Genomic DNA, 18,011 nt, shown 5'->3' with positions numbered 1-18,011 from the left:
AAATGTCAAGGTGCGTGGCATGAGTTTTTTTTTTTTTTAATTATTATTTTCTTTAACTTTATTTTATTTATATACTTATTTTAAAAATTTGACCAGAGGGGTGCAGCGTGAGAGAGAGAGGGAAAGTGAGAAAGCAAACCGCCAGGTCCAGGACTCGAACTACGGTCGGTCATGTGGGAGTCTAGTGCCCTTAACCACCAGGCCTCCGCTATAGGATGTGTGTGCTGACCAGAGAGAGACAGGAGAGAGAGGGAAAGTGGGAAAGCAAGTCACCAAATCTGGGGCTCAAACCACAGTTGGCCATGTGGTAGGCCATGTGGTGTGCCTTAACCACCACACCACCTGTTGGCCCCCATAATGTCTGTCTTTTTTTTATTTTTGTAAATAATTATTTAATTTTATTTATTATTATTACTATTTTTAAAAAATATGACCAGAAAGAGACAGAAATAGAAAGAGAAAGCAAGCTACCAGGTCTGAGACTGAAATCCTGGTCAGCCATGTGGCACCTTAACCTCCATGCCACCTGCGAGCCCCCTGCCCCATAATGGCTTTCAGTGACCCTCAAATTGAGCTTTAAGCTAATGACAGATTTAAAGTTAGACAACATTTACTAGTTTGTAATTCTGGTATGTTTTAAAACATTGAAAATAGTATGTTTATTCTTTGTAATGTGAACTTTTAGTTTTGGTCATTGTATATTTTGAATTGCAGCAGAATTCATTAAGATTCTTTGTCTTCTGTTTTCTGTTCTCCATCTTAGACGTGGTGTTGTTTTTGGTCTCTGGAGTGCCTGCGCTTCAGTGGGCAATATTCTGGGAGCGTGCCTGGCTTCTTCTGTTCTCCAGTATGGTTATGAGGTAGGCATTTTTCATAGCATTGTCATATTCATGTGTGTATGTAATATACATACTGTTTTTCATAGTATAACTCTATGGCCATTTAAAACTACCCAAGGCTCGGGACCAGCAGATGGAGTAATGGCTATATTGCTGGACTTCCATTCTCTTCTATGCCTGGTGTGAGTTTTAATCTGCTGGGTATGGGGCTAGAACCATGTTCAACCATGCTGGGGTCCAGCACCCCAACCACCATGCCTCCTGCTGGCCCCAAATCCAGCTTTCTTTGGCATTAATTAAACTAACTTTAAGAACATGCTTCCAAGGTTAACTTTCAGCACTCTGATAGAGTAATAACCCTTCCCAGAGCCTAAGGGTTTAAAAGGTTCTTGACAGAATTTGACCCTGTGAGATAGTTCGCGTCATCCCTGAGTTACAGAGGAGGGGAAAGACTGAGAACTGACGTGACTTGCTGGGATTCCGGGTTGTTGGACAGTAGAAGGGATGAAGACGCTGCTGCTCACGTCTCTACACGTCCAGCCCAGAGCTGTGTCTGCCTGACACCCCTTCTTCTTTCTGTGCATCATCTCTTCCTGGGTGGGGGGGTCTAGATTTGCTATCACCTAGGTCTTTCATTTTCCTCACAGAACATTTCTCTTTTCCTTCTTCCCACCCAGTACCCATTGTTTACAGCCTTGCCTGTGCTGCATTTTTTTTTTTTTTTTTGGAGAGGTTTTTGCTATAGGGCGCATGCACTCGCCAGAAAGACAGAGAGACAGAGAGACAGAAAGCGAGAAATCACCCCCCAAGGGGGATGGCCATGCCGCAGTCCCTTCTCCATTCTCCTCTAGGGATCTTGGGCACGCACACACATGTGCCTGGCATGAGTTTAAGCCACTGGGTCCGGGACGCGAAACGCAGTCGACTATATGGGAGTCTAGCAACATAGCCATTACGCTAACTGCTGGTCCCTCCTGTGCTGCATTTTAACTGCCTCATGGATGAATCAGCTATTTGATGCCACAGTGCTAATGACTGGTAATGGCTCAGCTATCCCTCTCCAGAGAGCTTTCCTTTTTTCTTTCTTTTGAAAAATGGATTAAGCTGGATTCTTACGAGTCCTTCCCCTTGTTTTTCAAAAATAATTACCGTGTGTTTATGTCAGTTTCTTCAGAAAGCATGGAGATTTTGGAGCTAGTGCTGAGTGCACACTTGTCATAGTGCCCCTTAGTGTCCAGGAACCTTAGTGACCCTCTCTGCTCTCTGAGTCGCTGGCCCCCGAAAAGCAGCGAGAAAGCCAGAGAGCATACCTGGCACCACGCCCGCTTGGGAGAGCACTGGGCGCTCACGTCCCTCCTGATCTCTCCGGCCTTTGCTCCCTAACCCCGTCCCCTCCTCTCCCACCCCACGCTGTGCGATTCGTGAGTGTGTTTGTGGTGACTGTCCCCATGTGGGTAAGAACCACCTTTCCCCCCTCTCCTCCAGTATGCCTTTCTGGTCACGGCGTCAGTGCAGTTCTCTGGTGGGATTGTCATCTTCTTTGGACTCCTGGTGTCACCAGAAGAAATTGGTAAGGAGAAGCTGTCTCTTCTGTTCAGAATGGTGTACTGTTGTGGGCAAAGGGGAACCCTAGGCTGGGAAATCAGATTTCTTTTTTTCTAGGAAAACGGTGAGCTCCTTTTCTGAATTAAGGACAGGCTGTCGATTTTGTAACCGACCCCCAGCCCAGCCATGTGAGTTGTAACCTTGTACAGACATGGAAGTCCAGCCTTGTTTACATATTTCTCACAAACGGAACACCAGCTGGTAATTTGGATGGATTTTTTTCTAATTGTGATTTTTGAAGCAGACTTCTCCTTCATAAAAATTCCAGTTGAGGCCAGCCGGTGGCATAGTGGTCCAGGCAGTTGGGTCTCACATGGCCCACTGCACAGTTCGAATCCTGGACTGGGCAGCCTGAGGAATATGTCTGTTTCACATGCATGTGTGGCCAAAATCCCCAGAGGAGAATGGGGGAGAAGGGATTGTGGGGTGGTCACCTCCTGGGGTGATTTCTCACTCCCCTTCTCTCCTCTCTGACAAGTGCACATGCCCTATAGCAAAATTAAAAGAAAAAGAAAACAGATTCAGATGAACACTTACCTGGCTAAATACAGAATATATAGAAATCAAACCACAGAAGCAAAGAGATGTAGAGTTCTCCTGTCCTTTAAATATTGTACAACAGACTCTTTGACCTTAGTTGACCTTGGTCTCTGAACCCTCGTTGCTTCTTCTGTAAAACAAATAAAAATATCAGCCCCATAAGTAATGATGTATGCAAAGCCCTTAGCACCATGCCAGGCCTGTAGCAGGTCCTCTGTAAAGGGTGGCTGTTGTTGTTTTAGGTCTCCCAGGTATTGAGACAGAAGAAAATTCTGAAGAAGACTCACACAGGCCTTTAATTAGTGGTGCTGAAAATGAAGATGAATTCGAGCCTAATTATTCAATCCAAGAAGACAGTGCTCTTCCCCAGGTCAAGGCCATAAGCTTTCATCAGGCGTGTTGCCTCCCTGGAGTCATACCGGTAAGGACCGTTCTGTCTCCTCTCTGTGGCCAGCGAGGCTGTAGTGGGCCCGCGGTAAAGCTGTTAAGTACTTAGCTTCTCTTTGACCTGTATTTCAGGAGCGAATGTTCAGAGGAATGTTGTCTGTGCTCATCAGCCTCTCTGATGTCTGATACAGGGGTTGGCACACCTTTTCCGTGAAGAGCCTAAGAATAAATACTTCGGCTTTGCGGAAACTGCCGTCTCTGCACCACTCAGCTCTGCACAGCAGCAGATGCTGTGGACGGTGTGGGATGGTTGGGTGTGGTCAGGGAGAAGGGATTGTGGGGTGGTCACCTCCTGGGGTGATTTCTCACTCCCCTTCTCTCCTCTCTGACAAGTGCACATGCCCTATAGCAAAATTAAAAGAAAAAGAAAACAGATTCAGATGAACACTTACCTGGCTAAATACAGAATATATAGAAATCAAACCACAGAAGCAAAGAGATGTAGAGTTCTCCTGTCCTTTAAATATTGTACAACAGACTCTTTGACCTTAGTTGACCTTGGTCTCTGAACCCTCGTTGCTTCTTCTGTAAAACAAATAAAAATATCAGCCCCATAAGTAATGATGTATGCAAAGCCCTTAGCACCATGCCAGGCCTGTAGCAGGTCCTCTGTAAAGGGTGGCTGTTGTTGTTTTAGGTCTCCCAGGTATTGAGACAGAAGAAAATTCTGAAGAAGACTCACACAGGCCTTTAATTAGTGGTGCTGAAAATGAAGATGAATTCGAGCCTAATTATTCAATCCAAGAAGACAGTGCTCTTCCCCAGGTCAAGGCCATAAGCTTTCATCAGGCGTGTTGCCTCCCTGGAGTCATACCGGTAAGGACCGTTCTGTCTCCTCTCTGTGGCCAGCGAGGCTGTAGTGGGCCCGCGGTAAAGCTGTTAAGTACTTAGCTTCTCTTTGACCTGTATTTCAGGAGCGAATGTTCAGAGGAATGTTGTCTGTGCTCATCAGCCTCTCTGATGTCTGATACAGGGGTTGGCACACCTTTTCCGTGAAGAGCCTAAGAATAAATACTTCGGCTTTGCGGAAACTGCCGTCTCTGCACCACTCAGCTCTGCACAGCAGCAGATGCTGTGGACGGTGTGGGATGGTTGGGTGTGGTCAGCTTGCCCTGGGCGCCCCGGTTTGCTGACCCTGATCTAGCCTGCGACTAAGAAGGCAAAATGGGTCTTTTTAAGTGTGTGATTTTGGCCTGTTGGATTATCACACTTAGACCAGGAAGGTTTTGAATAGCTCATTAAATCTGATTCGGACCATGTGAGGAAAAAATATTGTTTGCCCCTTTTTCAAAAAGTCTAGGACAGGGTGCCCCACAGTATTTCTGGGAAACGCATCCCAGCGTTTCCACGGCCTTTGCAGGCAGAACTTCCTGATGTCTAAACTAAATCCCTTCTGCTGCAGTTTTCTGCCTCGATGTTTCGGGCGCTCCAGCACTGGAGTGGAAGTTAAGAGGCCTAGGTTATGTTTCCGGCTTACCCACTAACTTTCTCTGAGGCCTGCGGTAAGTCGCACAACCTGCCCTCATGTCTCAGTCCCCCTTCCCGGAGTAGCAATCTTCCAGGCTTCCCCGGGTCTGTAGCGGTGGGTTATTGTATTGTGAACTAGCACCTGGTTTTGTTACTTGATTTTTGTAAAGGTGCTTCGTGAACGTCACCCCCAGGTAGTGCAGAGTCTGTGGTCCATCTTCATCCTGTCCTCCCCTGTGCCTGTGCGCCCAAGCCGAGGAACTGACATTTCAAATGCAGTTAAGAGCAAGTCAAGATGTGCGTTAATTTTCCACAGTCCTCCAAGCCAAGGGTGGTGTCTAATATGGAGAGAGTGCAGGTCCTTCAGGCCTGCTCCTAGGCCAGTGAGCAGTGTCTCTTACCTAGTTACTAAAACATTCTGCTGGTCATAGTTGGGTTTGGAGACAGAACTGAAGTTCCTGTGACGAAATGCAGGCCCCTCCTGTGTCCCTTTGTGCTCCGCACTATTGCTGTCCAGCAGGCAGGGTGTAGGGATCAGTTAACCCAACGCCTTTGTCTTCGCAGCAGCTGTCTGAACAGACTGCCCTCCTGATGGGGATTTGGCTCTCTGCAGGGTGGCTCTGGTCCCGCCAGGGAGGTGGTTTTAAAACACGTGATACCGCGGGAGTAGCTGGGAGCTCTGGGGGAAAGAATACCCTGGCCAGACACCCTCTGAAGTCCTCTGTGTCCCCCTTTTCCCTTCGGTGCCAAATACCAGGCTCTTTTGGTAATGATGCGTCGAATGTAGGCATCTCAGCTCGCCAACGCCACCACCACGTCTTGAGGCAGCTGCAGAGACACTCCCTCCTTTCCCCTGCAGGTGGGAAATAGGACTCTTGGAAAGCCTCATGTGAGAGTAATTTCAATGTCGCTGCTTTTCTTAGACTTTCAAGCTAGAGTTTAGCCACATCATTCTCCATTGTCCACAATCTTAACTTTGCTGGAAGTAGAATAACTGAAAAAGTTTGCCGTTGGCCATAAAAGCTGTGTGTTTGCCAGATTTAGTTGCCTGTGGTTAGTTCTAGTTAGTGGTGTGAATACCGTTTATCTTTGTCCAGATAAAGAGTTAGGAGTATGTACCCTACCTTCTAGGTTCAAAACCCTGGTTTGCTTCTACCAGAGAACAGATAGAGAAGCAGCAGGGGACCATGAGGGAGTAGCCGTGTGTGGTTTTTAGTCCAGAAGACCACTCTTCATGCTTTTCTAGAAGCTGATGGGGAAAAAGGGAAGACAGATTCTTGGTGAAATCAGGCAAGTGGGAATTTGTAAAGATGTCTCATTTTCAGATCAGGTACTGTTCACCCCACATTCCTTTATTTTGTTGTTTTGTAATTCCATTGTACATGGTGGCCATGCTCTGCTACCTGTTGTCATTACCAGCCACATGTTTCTCTTGTAGTATTCACTGGCCTATGCCTGCTTGAAGTTGGTCAATTACTCCTTCTTCTTCTGGCTGCCCTTCTACCTGAGTAACAACTTTGAGTGGAAGGAGGCTGACGCCGACAAGCTGTCCATTTGGTACGACGTTGGAGGAATCATAGGTAGGCCAGTGATGCGTCCTTCTCCAGAACGAAGAGTTGGCCACTGATAATCTTTTATTGGGTTATGAAATCGGGCTTTATTTGAAGTTTTCTTACTCCACAGCCATTTTTCTAAACTGTCCTACTAGCCACTCAAAAAAGAGGGAGGGGCCCAGCAGGTGGCATGGTGGTTAAGGTGCTGGACTCCCACAGTGGCCAACTGCAGTTCAAGTCCCTGACCTGGCGGCTTGCTTTCTCACCCTCCCTCTCTGGTCAAATTAAAGAATAATAATAAAAAGTAAGGTTAAATCATTCTTTTCAAAAAAAAAAAAGGAGAGACTTCATTGCAAGGAGGATCTAGCTAAGGCATGGCTGTGTATGATAGGACTTGTTTTCTCAGCCCTTTGTTGAGGGAGTCACTCATTTGGCTTAGGTCCACAGGACCCCCTTACATGAGACCCTTTTGTACACTTGCAGCGTGCCTTAGTTCTAAGCTAATTTCGTGCCAGAGGCTCGAGTCTGAATGTGAGTATCATGCAGCTTTTCTACCTCCTGCTTTCCCCATCAGCCCCAGCCAAGGAAGGGGAGCTAATTCCTTCACGTGTAGGTTTCGGATCATGAAGGCAGGAATAAGAGGGATTAGTTTTTGTGACTGTTTTCTAATTGCTTCATGTAAACAACACACGCTAACAGTAGCCAGAAATATGAACAAGGAAGTAAGAAATTGTTATTTATTTTCTTAATTGCCAGAGGGCACATGCCAGAGGGCCTTCCAGGGAGGGACAGAGAGGGAGAGGGAGAAAGCGCCGTCCACATGGTGCAGCGTCACGCTGTACTCCCGTCTCCATTTATCTATCCTGCTGAGGCTTTGGGCATGCATGCTCACGTACCCTGCACGTTTTTCTTTTTCTTTAAAAGATTTTTTTTTTTTTTTTTTGCTATAGAGTATGTGTGCTTGCCGGTGAGATAGAGACAGAAAACGAGAAATCATCCCTTGGGGGGATGGCCACGCCACAGTCCCTTCTTTTCCATTCTCCTCTTAGGATTTTGGGCATGTGGGCACACACACATGCACGTGTACCCCGCGTGAGTTTTAAATTGCCGTGTCTGGGACTCGAACTGTGGTCAACTAAGTGAGAGTCCAGTCACATAACCATTATACCATCTACTGGTCCCTCTTTTTTCTTTTTCTTCTTTTTTTTTGAGAGGTTTTTGCTAAAGGGCACATGCACTCGCCAGAAAGAGAAAGAGAGAGACAGAGAGACAGAAAGCAAGAAATCACCCCCCGAGAAATCACCCCCAGGGGGGATGGCCACGCTGCAATCCCTACTCTTCCATTCTCCCCTCAAGATCTTGGGCATACATGCACACGCGCCCGGCATGAGTTTAAGCCACTGGGTCCGGGACTCTAACCATGGTCGACTGTATGGGAGTCCAGCGACATAGCCATTACACTAACTGCTGGTCCCCCCTCCAGTGTGTTTTTCAAGCCACTGGAGGCCAAGATTCAAATTTGGCCATGTGGGATCCTGTACCCCTAACCACCAGGCTATGAGGCTAGCCCAGCAACTTCTTAATAAGATAAAAGAACACTGCATTCTGGAGTCATGGCAGAACCTTAATACCCTTTCTATAAAACTGACATGCAGACTGTGGTAAGACTAAACTCCCTGAACACGTGTCGGTCTGGGCCTGAGGCCATAGTCTTGGTGATACACTCTTACCGTATGTGAAGTGACTGCCATTATTCTTGGATCCAGAGCTGAAGGCGAGGCTGCTACCTTGAGGCCTGCCTGTACTTCCGTGTCCTTTGAAACTAAAATCGCCTGGGTGCTTGCTGTCTGAGAAGGGTGTACCAGATGGCCTGTGGCCCCTAGAACTCAAAACGGCACTGTCTCAATGTGACAGTGTTGCTTGAAGGAGTCACATCACCTATTTTTAGATATCCTGACCTATTATTACCAAACCGTAAGTGCTGCATTTAATTTTAGTGAATATTTATTGGCTGCTATTCATAGCTGCTGAGGCACAGTCCTTAATTAATCATCTTCTAAATGAAAAAAAAAAAAGAAACATCAGGAAAAATATTCACAAATTTCTTTTTTTAAAGTCATACACATGTTTTATGTATTCATTTTTATGCCACAGGGTGTGTGCATGAGAGAGAGAGACAGAGAGAAACACATCCCTGATGGGGCCTCGTTATACTGCAGTCCCCCTCCACCCATTGTTCATCCCATCAGGATCCTGGGTGTGCATACACATGGCAGCATGGTTTTTAAGATGCCAGGGCTGGGACTTGAACCCTGGTCAGCCATGTGGGATCTGGCCTTCTCAGCATAGTGTTCAACTGCCAGCCTCACGGCTTGTTTTCACATTCACGGGGGGAAGAGGACGGGGAAAGAGTACGGGAGAGTGGATGATTTTGATGATGTTTTTCTTTTTTCTAATTTTGATGTCTGCTTTGTGGTATCCCATCCCCACTTGCCGTCATGGTGGTTCCGGCCAGTTCACTTCCTGACTGGAGATCACGGAGGAAACTTCTGGAGAGTCAGCCCCCTTTCTGGATAGACCAGTGTGGTGATCCTGATAGCAAGAATAGAGGGCCCCTGGGGGCGTGCCCTGGGAAACGGAGCTGAATTAGAAGCAGATTCAGCCCCACTTACTCTTTGTGCTTGCAGGTGGGACTTTGCAAGGCTTCGTCTCTGACATCCTGCAGAAGAGAGCGCCTGTTTTAGCTCTAAGCCTGCTGCTGGCGGTTGGCTCCCTCGTTGGCTATAGTCGTGAGTATTCCTCTTCTACTGTTTTGTTTCCTGATCCCTTGGGACTGAGGTATGCATGTGCTGCAGCAGTGCTCAGCCCCAGGCGTGCTGTGCCACCTCCGTATCGGCCTGTGATCTGGGAAAGTTGCCGTCTGCGCTTTACTTCCGTCAGGAGAACACTGGCATCTCGTCTGCTTTGTGGATGTGTTTAAAAGCTTGCTTGGGAGTGTATATGCTTTGTTTGAGGGGAGGCTCCAGAGGGACAGCATTATAGCCAATAAAACAATAAAAAGGGAAAGATTTCGAAAGCGGAAAGATGGGTAATTAGTAGGTTTGGTCCAGGTCCTTTTAGATGCTGTGGAGACAGCAGAGTTTCTCTTCAGCTTTTAGAAGTCTTACTAGCTTGAGCTGCGGTAAGAGGCAGACATCACAAATAAAAGTTGGAAGGGGTGGCGGAGGCGTTGTGTGTCTCTTTGTTGTCCCTGGGAGTGTCTGGGGAGGTCGCTGAGAGCTGGGTCAGCACACGCCGTTGCTTTCTGAGTCATGCCGTCTGTGTCTTCCTCACAGATTCGCCCAAGGATAAGTCCATCAACGCGCTCCTGATGACTGTCACAGGTAGGACTGTGGCCGCCGCACCGTGCTCTGCCTCGCGTTGGCCAGTGTCTCCCCCTTGTTGGAATTGGTCAGGGTTCCCTCAGCCAGCACTAGGTGAGGTAGCCAGGTGCCACTGGGGACCACGTGCTAGTGCAGTTATATTGGAAGTTTTCATCGTCCTCAGGAGAGTGAGTTGTTGACTGCAGGAGGCACAGGAAGGGATTCCAGTGGTGTGACTAAAGTCATGCGGCCAGCCCTGCTCGGTTCCCAGCGGCCACACCGATGGTGCTGGCAGATGGGGTCACCTGTACCGTCTAAATTGCTGGTTCCTTTTCCCTCTTTTTAAAAAAACATTTGGTCGAATTTGGGTAGTTAAAGGATTAGATGATACCACTGAACCGTAATAGAGTTTGACAAGCGGGTACAAGTAGTTATGAATGAATGTGAACTGCACGGGATTAGAAAGGCTATTTCACTGGACTTTTCGTATTTTCGGGTTCTTTAAAATATGCTAGTCATGTAATCGAAGAAGACATTTCAGAAAAATGGTTGACAACTGGTTCGAGATAGGAGGACAATCTAAGAGAATTTCGATGTTTTTGTCCTGTTTCTCTGCAACACACTAGTTAAAATATTGGGGTAACGTTTTGTCTCATGCAGTGGACTCCTGGTGGAGTTCTAGGTCAGGTTTTAATAAGAACCTGCTCTGTTTGTGACTCCAGGATTTTTTATTGGTGGCCCTTCTAATATGATCAGCTCTGCTATCTCTGCGGACCTGGGTCGCCAGGAGCTGATCCGAGGGAGCAGTGAGGCCTTGGCGACCGTCACAGGAATCGTCGATGGGACTGGGAGCATTGGCGCGGCTGTGGGCCAGGTGAGAGGGCAGCAGAGGCGGGAGCCCGCGTAAGACTCCTCTAAAGACGGCAGAACGCAAGCCTGCCCGCGGCGGGGACACTCTTGTACCCTGTGATCTAGGATGCTGCACTGAAGTGTTTTCTTGTTTGTTATGTTTCAAATCTTCTTCATTTCTTTTACGAGAGTGAGAGGACAGACCCTGTTCATAGTGTCTTACACTGAGCTCCCACCCCACAGCCCCCAGCTGGCCTGCATCACGGGTACACATGCCGGCATTTGCAGGTGCACGCAGGAACCAAGCCCACCATCTTCCACATGGACCCAGCATCCCTTGAGCAGCCTGTTACTCCGTGTCAGCGAGCCAGCCCAACCATAGGGTCTTAGTCTCTTCTGAGGGCCAGCTGATGTGACCTGCTATGGAAGGGCCCTCTACCATTTTAAGTTCCTTCTTTCCACTTTACTTCCAGAGTCTTTCTGTCTGCAGATAGACTGAGACCATGTAAGACAGATAGCTCCTGGGCTGGCCCCGTGGCCTGGTGGTTAAGGCAGCTGGATTCCACATGGCCACGTGTGTGCCCCAAATGCCTGCAAGATGGAGAAGGCATTTTGGCGTGACCATGCCCATTGGTGGTGCTTTCTCCCTCCTTTTCTCTGGAAAGTACATGGGCCCTCTGACAAATGTAAGGAATAAAGAAAAAGAAAGACAGATCCTTCAGCCCTCCACCCACCTCTCAGGCGAAACCTGGTGCTACCCGGGGAGATGAATGAGATGTTCTCTCGTGGTCCACACCTGGCACACAGTCCTCCCCTTGCCTCTCTCGTGTCTCCCTCCACTAAACTCACACACGTGCGCGTGTTCCTTACGTGGTCTCTGCACTGCCTCCGAGCACATTCTGTGGCCTTCGAGGCCAGAGCTCTCCACCTGAGCGTCACAGTGTGGCTCGTGAGTGTCTGATGTGAGGCTCAAGAATTCTCAGTGGAGCACAGAACACTGAGCTGCCTGCAGCCTTGCCGAGCTAGAGCTTGGGGAGCTGTGATCTTTTTTTTTTCCCCATTGGGCACATGTACACACACGGAGAGAGACAGAGGAAGAGTGAGAAAGCAACCCCTGGAGGGCTGGCCACCCGCAATCCCTTCTCCTCCATTCTCCTCTTAGGATTTCGGGCACACGTGCACACGTGCCTGGTGAGATTTTTAGGCTCCTAGGTCCGGGACTCTAACTATGGTTGACCATGTGGGAATCCAGCTCCTTAACCACCATGACATCCACTGGCCCCTCTGTAATTCTTAAAACAGTCTGATATTTGAGATCCTCCAGGGCAAGGCTGACTCGCTGCGTAGTCTATTCTGCACGAACTATTCGAGTGGACCCTTCTACTTAACATTCAGGCCTTCTCAGAAAGGTGTTTTTCCTCTGGGATGGTCAGGAGTCGTGCCCCTCCCAGGGATACCCCTCTAGGTCATGGAGTGCTGATTTTACACATGGGTGGGATTGGTAAGCATATGTGTGGATAAAGTCGAACCTATGGAAGTCGGTGAAATAATTAATGGGGAAAGAAAAGGTGGGGGGACCTCTGAGATTCCCGGTGGTCAGAGAAACAGGAGGTCAGTGCAGTAGCTTGCAGTCCAGGGAACACAGCTGAGAAGGCCATGGGTGTCGGGCGCTCGGGACGGGGAGCTGAAGGGCGAAAGGCTCTTCAGTTGAAGATTACTGTTTTGCTTGCTGATGGGCTTGGATGGCTGCTGCCCTGGCTGGTCTTCAACGAGAGGGCAGGACTTCTCAGTCCCGGCTAGTGTTCATGTCTGTCTTTCCTACTCTAACGTAAACTCTCGGGGCGACATTTCGTTTCGGGTTCTGCTGTGGCCCTTGAACCTAGAGTGTCTGGAACATAGTGGGCATTCAGATACTTGGTGTGCGAATCACACAAGGAATGACTGATGTGATCGATGTGCTCAGTATACTTGATTTTAAGATTTCAGGACAGAAACTTAAAAAAAATACTTAGCCAAGGTAGAAGAAACCTGCTTACGTGATCACGGTCTGGAATGGGACTCAGGAAATGCTGTGGGCCACCAGCTCAGGCGTCTTCGTGTACGGGGAAAGGGTGATGATATCGGGCATCCTTTTCTGACATTAGGTTCTCTAAGGTAACCTTCTGCTCTAACGTTTTCTTCCTCATGAAACGAGGGGGTTATAACTACCACGGTGGGGCGTTCACTTCAGTTAGGAAGTCTCACCTGTCCATGGTCATGTCCCTGACTGTGAACTCGGGCAGGCATTAACCTAACCCCCGTGGCTTGGGAAGTACCAGGGTAGTTGTTAGCTTTTCTCTTTCCTCTTCCATGTTGATTTTTGAGTGATTTCTCATCACCTACGGCTGCGATCCCAAACTCCACAGCCTACTCTTTTATATTTTATAATTGCCAGAGGGCTCCTGTGCATGCTAGAGAGAGAAAGGACTTCTCACACACAAGGGGCATTGTCATTCCACAGTCCTTTCTCCCCCACTCTGTCAGGGTTTGGGGTACGTGTGCATATGCAACCAATGTCTTTTTCAAGCTTCTGGGGCCTGGATTTGAACTGCAGTCAGTCATGAGAGACCACACCCTATGCATAGGGCGTAACTGCCACACTGCGGATGGATGGTCCCACACCTGCTGTTAACATCCCGCAGGACAGCGGCAGCCACTGCACCTCACCCCGAGCAACTTTGTTGCCCTCACCTTTCCCTGGCTTCCCAGGAGACGGGTTGATTGTTTTCCCTCCTGGGTGGCCTGGCAGTTGGTGCCCCAGGAGAGGAGCGCCTGTCAGTGTATCACCTTCTCTGGTCTCTCCCTCTGACCTCGCACAGACCCTGCATCCTTGAGAACAGGAGCACTGCTTCCGCCCTCTTCGTTTTCCCGGTGCGTAGAGTGTTTTTGACACACTGCCGGCGGCTCGGTAAGGTGAGACTGTAGAGACCGGCGCCATGGCGCAGCAGTTACCCACTGTGCAGTGGGAGCCGTGCACGTGGTCAGCCACGGTGCGAGTCCCACCTCTTGTAGCTTGACACTGTGTGTGTGTGCATACGCTCGCACACATTCCTGGAATCCTGACAGGGAGAAGTGGAGGAAAAACGATTGCAGCACGACCGTGCCCCACTGCGTGGCTGCTCTCTCTCTCTCCGTTTCTCTGTCTCTGGGGAGCGCACGTGCCCTCTGGCAATCGAAAAACAAAACATTTGGAATTAGCGCTGATGACTGTGTGATGTCATGACTGTAGCTGCTGCCACTGGATGGTATGCTTAAACGTGGCTAAGATGACAAATTTTGTTTAGCTATATTTAGTCACGTAAAAGAAAAAACGGGCTCAGTGCTGTCAGGCCCTTTCAGTAATTGAAAGTACAGTACCAGAATGCTATAGGGTGGTGCAGTGATGCGGTGATCCTGTGAGCACACAGCACAACAGAAAGCGGAGCAGCGTGCTTAAGACTATTTTTGAAAGTTTCATTTATAGCACTTTCCACTGGAAGAGAGAATGATCAGACGGAGTGGCTTGAGGATGTTCATCTCTAAATAGCAAAGTGAATAAAAATAAACCTTTGAACTTAGATCTTCTGCTGTGCAGTTTTTGTATTTGGACTCTGTAAGCTGACAAAACGAGGCCACTAATAAAGCTTAGACGGGGACACATACGTGGAAGGGTTTGTTGTTGTTGCCTGAGAGGGCGTGTGTGCTGACCAGAGAGACAGAGACAGCCAGAGAGCGCGAGTACATCCTTAGTGGGATGTGGTCATGCCACAGTCCTTTTCCTTTCGTTTTTCCATCCCCTTGGGATTTGGGGCATGCTCTCACAAGCACCCTGTGTGTTTTCCAGGCCACCAGGATGGGGATTCAAACCGTGGTTGGCCATGTGGGATCTAGCTCTTTTTTTGCAGGGGGAGGGAGGAATTGTGTTTTTGCCATATGGTATGTGTGTTCACTGGAGAGAGAAAAAGAGAGAGCAGGAGAGGGAGAAAAAGTGAGAAGTCAACTCCCAGAGGGGATGGCCATACAGCAGTCCCTTCTCATTCTCCTCTCGCAATTTTGAGCACATGCACACACATGTCCAGTGTGATTTTTTGGGTGTCTGGGACTAGGATTCACATGGTTGGCCATGTGGGAATCCGGTGCCTTAACCACCATGCCACCTGGGATCTAGCTCTTGATGCATAGTGCTAGCCATGGTGCTACAGGGTGGGCCCTGTGGAAGAGCATTTCAGCTGCAGAACATTGCAGAAGTCCTAACGTGCTGCTACTTTTCTTTTTTTTCTTTAGAGATATATTTGTTATAGGGTCCATGCACTCGCTGGAGAGACAGAGACGACTTGAGAAATCACCCCCAGGGGGAAGGGCCACACTGTAGTTCCTTCTCCTCTATCCTCCTCTCAGGGTTTTGGGCACGCACGCATGCACTTACATGCACCCGGCATGAGTTTTAAGCCACAGGTCTGGACTCCAACCATAGTCAACTAGGTGGGAGTCCAGAGACATAACCATTACCCCATCTGCTGATCTGGCTGCTGCTTTTGAGAAATAGCCATGTTTCATCTTCTTAGTTAACTTTGTTTCAGTAATTTATAAAGCATTATTACACTGTTACTTTCTTCTTTTAGTATCTAGTGTCTTTGATCCAGGACAAGCTAGGATGGATGTGGGTTTTCTACTTTTTCATTCTCATGGTAAGTGTATGTCTTACTTTTTTTTATATATATGTAATTAGTTTATTTACTTTTATTTATTTATTTTGGTTTGACCAGAGAGGGACAGAGTGAGAGAGAGAGGGAAAGTGAGAAAACAAGCCACCAGGTCAGCCAGAGAGCGCGAGTACATCCTTAGTGGGATGTGGTCATGCCACAGTCCTTTTCCTTTCGTTTTTCCATCCCCTTGGGATTTGGGGCATGCTCTCACAAGCACCCTGTGTGTTTTCCAGGCCACCAGGATGGGGATTCAAACCGTGGTTGGCCATGTGGGATCTAGCTCTTTTTTTGCAGGGGGAGGGAGGAATTGTGTTTTTGCCATATGGTATGTGTGTTCACTGGAGAGAGAAAAAGAGAGAGCAGGAGAGGGAGAAAAAGTGAGAAGTCAACTCCCAGAGGGGATGGCCATACAGCAGTCCCTTCTCATTCTCCTCTCGCAATTTTGAGCACATGCACACACATGTCCAGTGTGATTTTTTGGGTGTCTGGGACTAGGATTCACATGGTTGGCCATGTGGGAATCCGGTGCCTTAACCACCATGCCACCTGGGATCTAGCTCTTGATGCATAGTGCTAGCCATGGTGCTACAGGGTGGGCCCTGTGGAAGAGCATTTCAGCTGCAGAACATTGCAGAAGTCCTAACGTGCTGCTACTTTTCTTTTTTTTCTTTAGAGATATATTTGTTATAGGGTCCATGCACTCGCTGGAGAGACAGAGACGACTTGAGAAATCACCCCCAGGGGGAAGGGCCACACTGTAGTTCCTTCTCCTCTATCCTCCTCTCAGGGTTTTGGGCACGCACGCATGCACTTACATGCACCCGGCATGAGTTTTAAGCCACAGGTCTGGACTCCAACCATAGTCAACTAGGTGGGAGTCCAGAGACATAACCATTACCCCATCTGCTGATCTGGCTGCTGCTTTTGAGAAATAGCCATGTTTCATCTTCTTAGTTAACTTTGTTTCAGTAATTTATAAAGCATTATTACACTGTTACTTTCTTCTTTTAGTATCTAGTGTCTTTGATCCAGGACAAGCTAGGATGGATGTGGGTTTTCTACTTTTTCATTCTCATGGTAAGTGTATGTCTTACTTTTTTTTATATATATGTAATTAGTTTATTTACTTTTATTTATTTATTTTGGTTTGACCAGAGAGGGACAGAGTGAGAGAGAGAGGGAAAGTGAGAAAACAAGCCACCAGGTCTGGGACTTGAACCACGTCTGCCATGTGGGAGTCCAGTTCCTTTAACCACCACGCCACCTGTCAGCCCCAGTGTATGCCTTTTTAAGTTATTACTGTTAAGCTAATTCAAAGCATTTATTTAAATCACTTGAACCAGCAAACTTGCTTATTGCTTTTAAAGACCTTTTTCTGAAGTCACTTTTTTCAGTCTGAAAGACATGTTCTTTTTCAAAGAGGAAAGGGGTCCTCTGTTTGCCCTTGACCCAAATCGAATGACTGTTGCCATTTATAATTCCAGAAAAACAAGAGCCTATTTAAAGTATTGGCAGTCATTGATGAGTTTACTCCTCTAGGCTGTTCTCTATCTGCTAAATACATTTTGGGGGTTTGGAAAATTACGTACACCCAGTAACGTAGGGTTAAGAAAGAAGCATTGCTCTAATGAGCACTGAGGTGTGTAGGTTCTAAAATGATGAGAGTCTCTGAGGACTTGTTGGTGACTCCTTAGATGTTCTGGGCTGCAATTTCGTACTTTCTGGGAAATAGTCAATACAGAGTGAGGCCTTGTGCTTGGAAAACGTTGCCCTCTGTTGAATCAGCCTATGCCGTACTCTGTCACGTTATTGGTGTGATGTATTCGAGCAGGTCTCTCGAGAGTCGGTGACGGCGTGTCCACCAGGGAGTGCATTCAGTGTCCGGTCCTTCTGTCCTGGGCATCCTGAATGAAGGCAGCTTCAGTCACCCCCAAGCCCAGTCACTTGTCCAAGGAGCCCTGGGATAGTCCCACTCCAGGGTTCCCTGGATCATTTTCCTGAGAGCCTTCTAGCTTCTAGGACTAGCTTCTCTGTTGCACTTCTGACACCCATGCTAGGTAGAGGGAGTCTCTTCTGCGGTGGGCTCAGACATGTCGCTGAGAGAAAACCGAGTCTGTTACAGGAAGCACTGTAATCCGAGCTCCACAGTCAATTTTTCTGCTCTAACTGTAGCAAATTATTTCATTTTTGTACTTCAGTGTTTTTTTTTTTTACAATTATAATGTTACATTAAGTCTTTTATGATATTAACTGTAATTTTCAAAATCATTTTCTAATTCATTGACGATTCAGTTATCTTTGTATGAAGTCAAAATGAATGTAATTGTCCAAATCCATTGCTTTGTTCAAAACATGATGTTCTCAGAGGAAATTGCATTGTTGCTACTTATTTGATACTTTTTCTTTCGCAGACCAGTTGCACAATCCTGTTTATCTCACCATTAATAGTGAGGGAAGTATTCCATCTCGTGCAGAGGAGACACACTCACATGCTGAGTGAGTGACTGGTGTCCACAAGGAAACCAGGAAGTGGAGCAGACAGAGGAGGCACGTCCGGACTCCTCTGTGCTCTTGCCTGCCCCGTCGGGGGCTGTCTGTGCACCACAGCCTCGCCTCGGATGGTCC

At 47.8% G+C, this 18,011-nt stretch overlaps 1 protein-coding gene across 1 annotated transcript in view; it reads left to right on the top strand.

Moving 5' to 3' along the window:
* Positions 1 to 18,004, top strand: part of SLC37A3 (solute carrier family 37 member 3) — a 48,472-nt gene extending 30,468 nt beyond the window's left edge. The window contains exons 7-15 of the mRNA XM_006145047.3: positions 764 to 860; positions 2,325 to 2,409; positions 3,227 to 3,405; positions 6,337 to 6,478; positions 9,139 to 9,240; positions 9,787 to 9,834; positions 10,536 to 10,687; positions 15,303 to 15,368; positions 17,798 to 18,004. Of these exons, the coding sequence (XP_006145109.1) occupies positions 764 to 860; positions 2,325 to 2,409; positions 3,227 to 3,405; positions 6,337 to 6,478; positions 9,139 to 9,240; positions 9,787 to 9,834; positions 10,536 to 10,687; positions 15,303 to 15,368; positions 17,798 to 17,890 (964 nt within the window). The 3' untranslated portion in view covers positions 17,891 to 18,004. The remainder of the gene's footprint in view (positions 1 to 763; positions 861 to 2,324; positions 2,410 to 3,226; positions 3,406 to 6,336; positions 6,479 to 9,138; positions 9,241 to 9,786; positions 9,835 to 10,535; positions 10,688 to 15,302; positions 15,369 to 17,797) is intronic.
* The last annotated feature ends 7 nt before the right edge of the window (positions 18,005 to 18,011 follow it).

The sequence above is a fragment of the Tupaia chinensis genome, unplaced genomic scaffold (genome assembly GCF_000334495.1).
Source record: "Tupaia chinensis unplaced genomic scaffold, TupChi_1.0 Scaffold000140_1, whole genome shotgun sequence".
Classification (NCBI taxonomy): domain Eukaryota; kingdom Metazoa; phylum Chordata; class Mammalia; order Scandentia; family Tupaiidae; genus Tupaia; species Tupaia belangeri.
The sequence above is the reverse complement of the archived record's forward strand: the minus strand, read 5'-3'. Positions and strand labels throughout refer to the sequence as shown.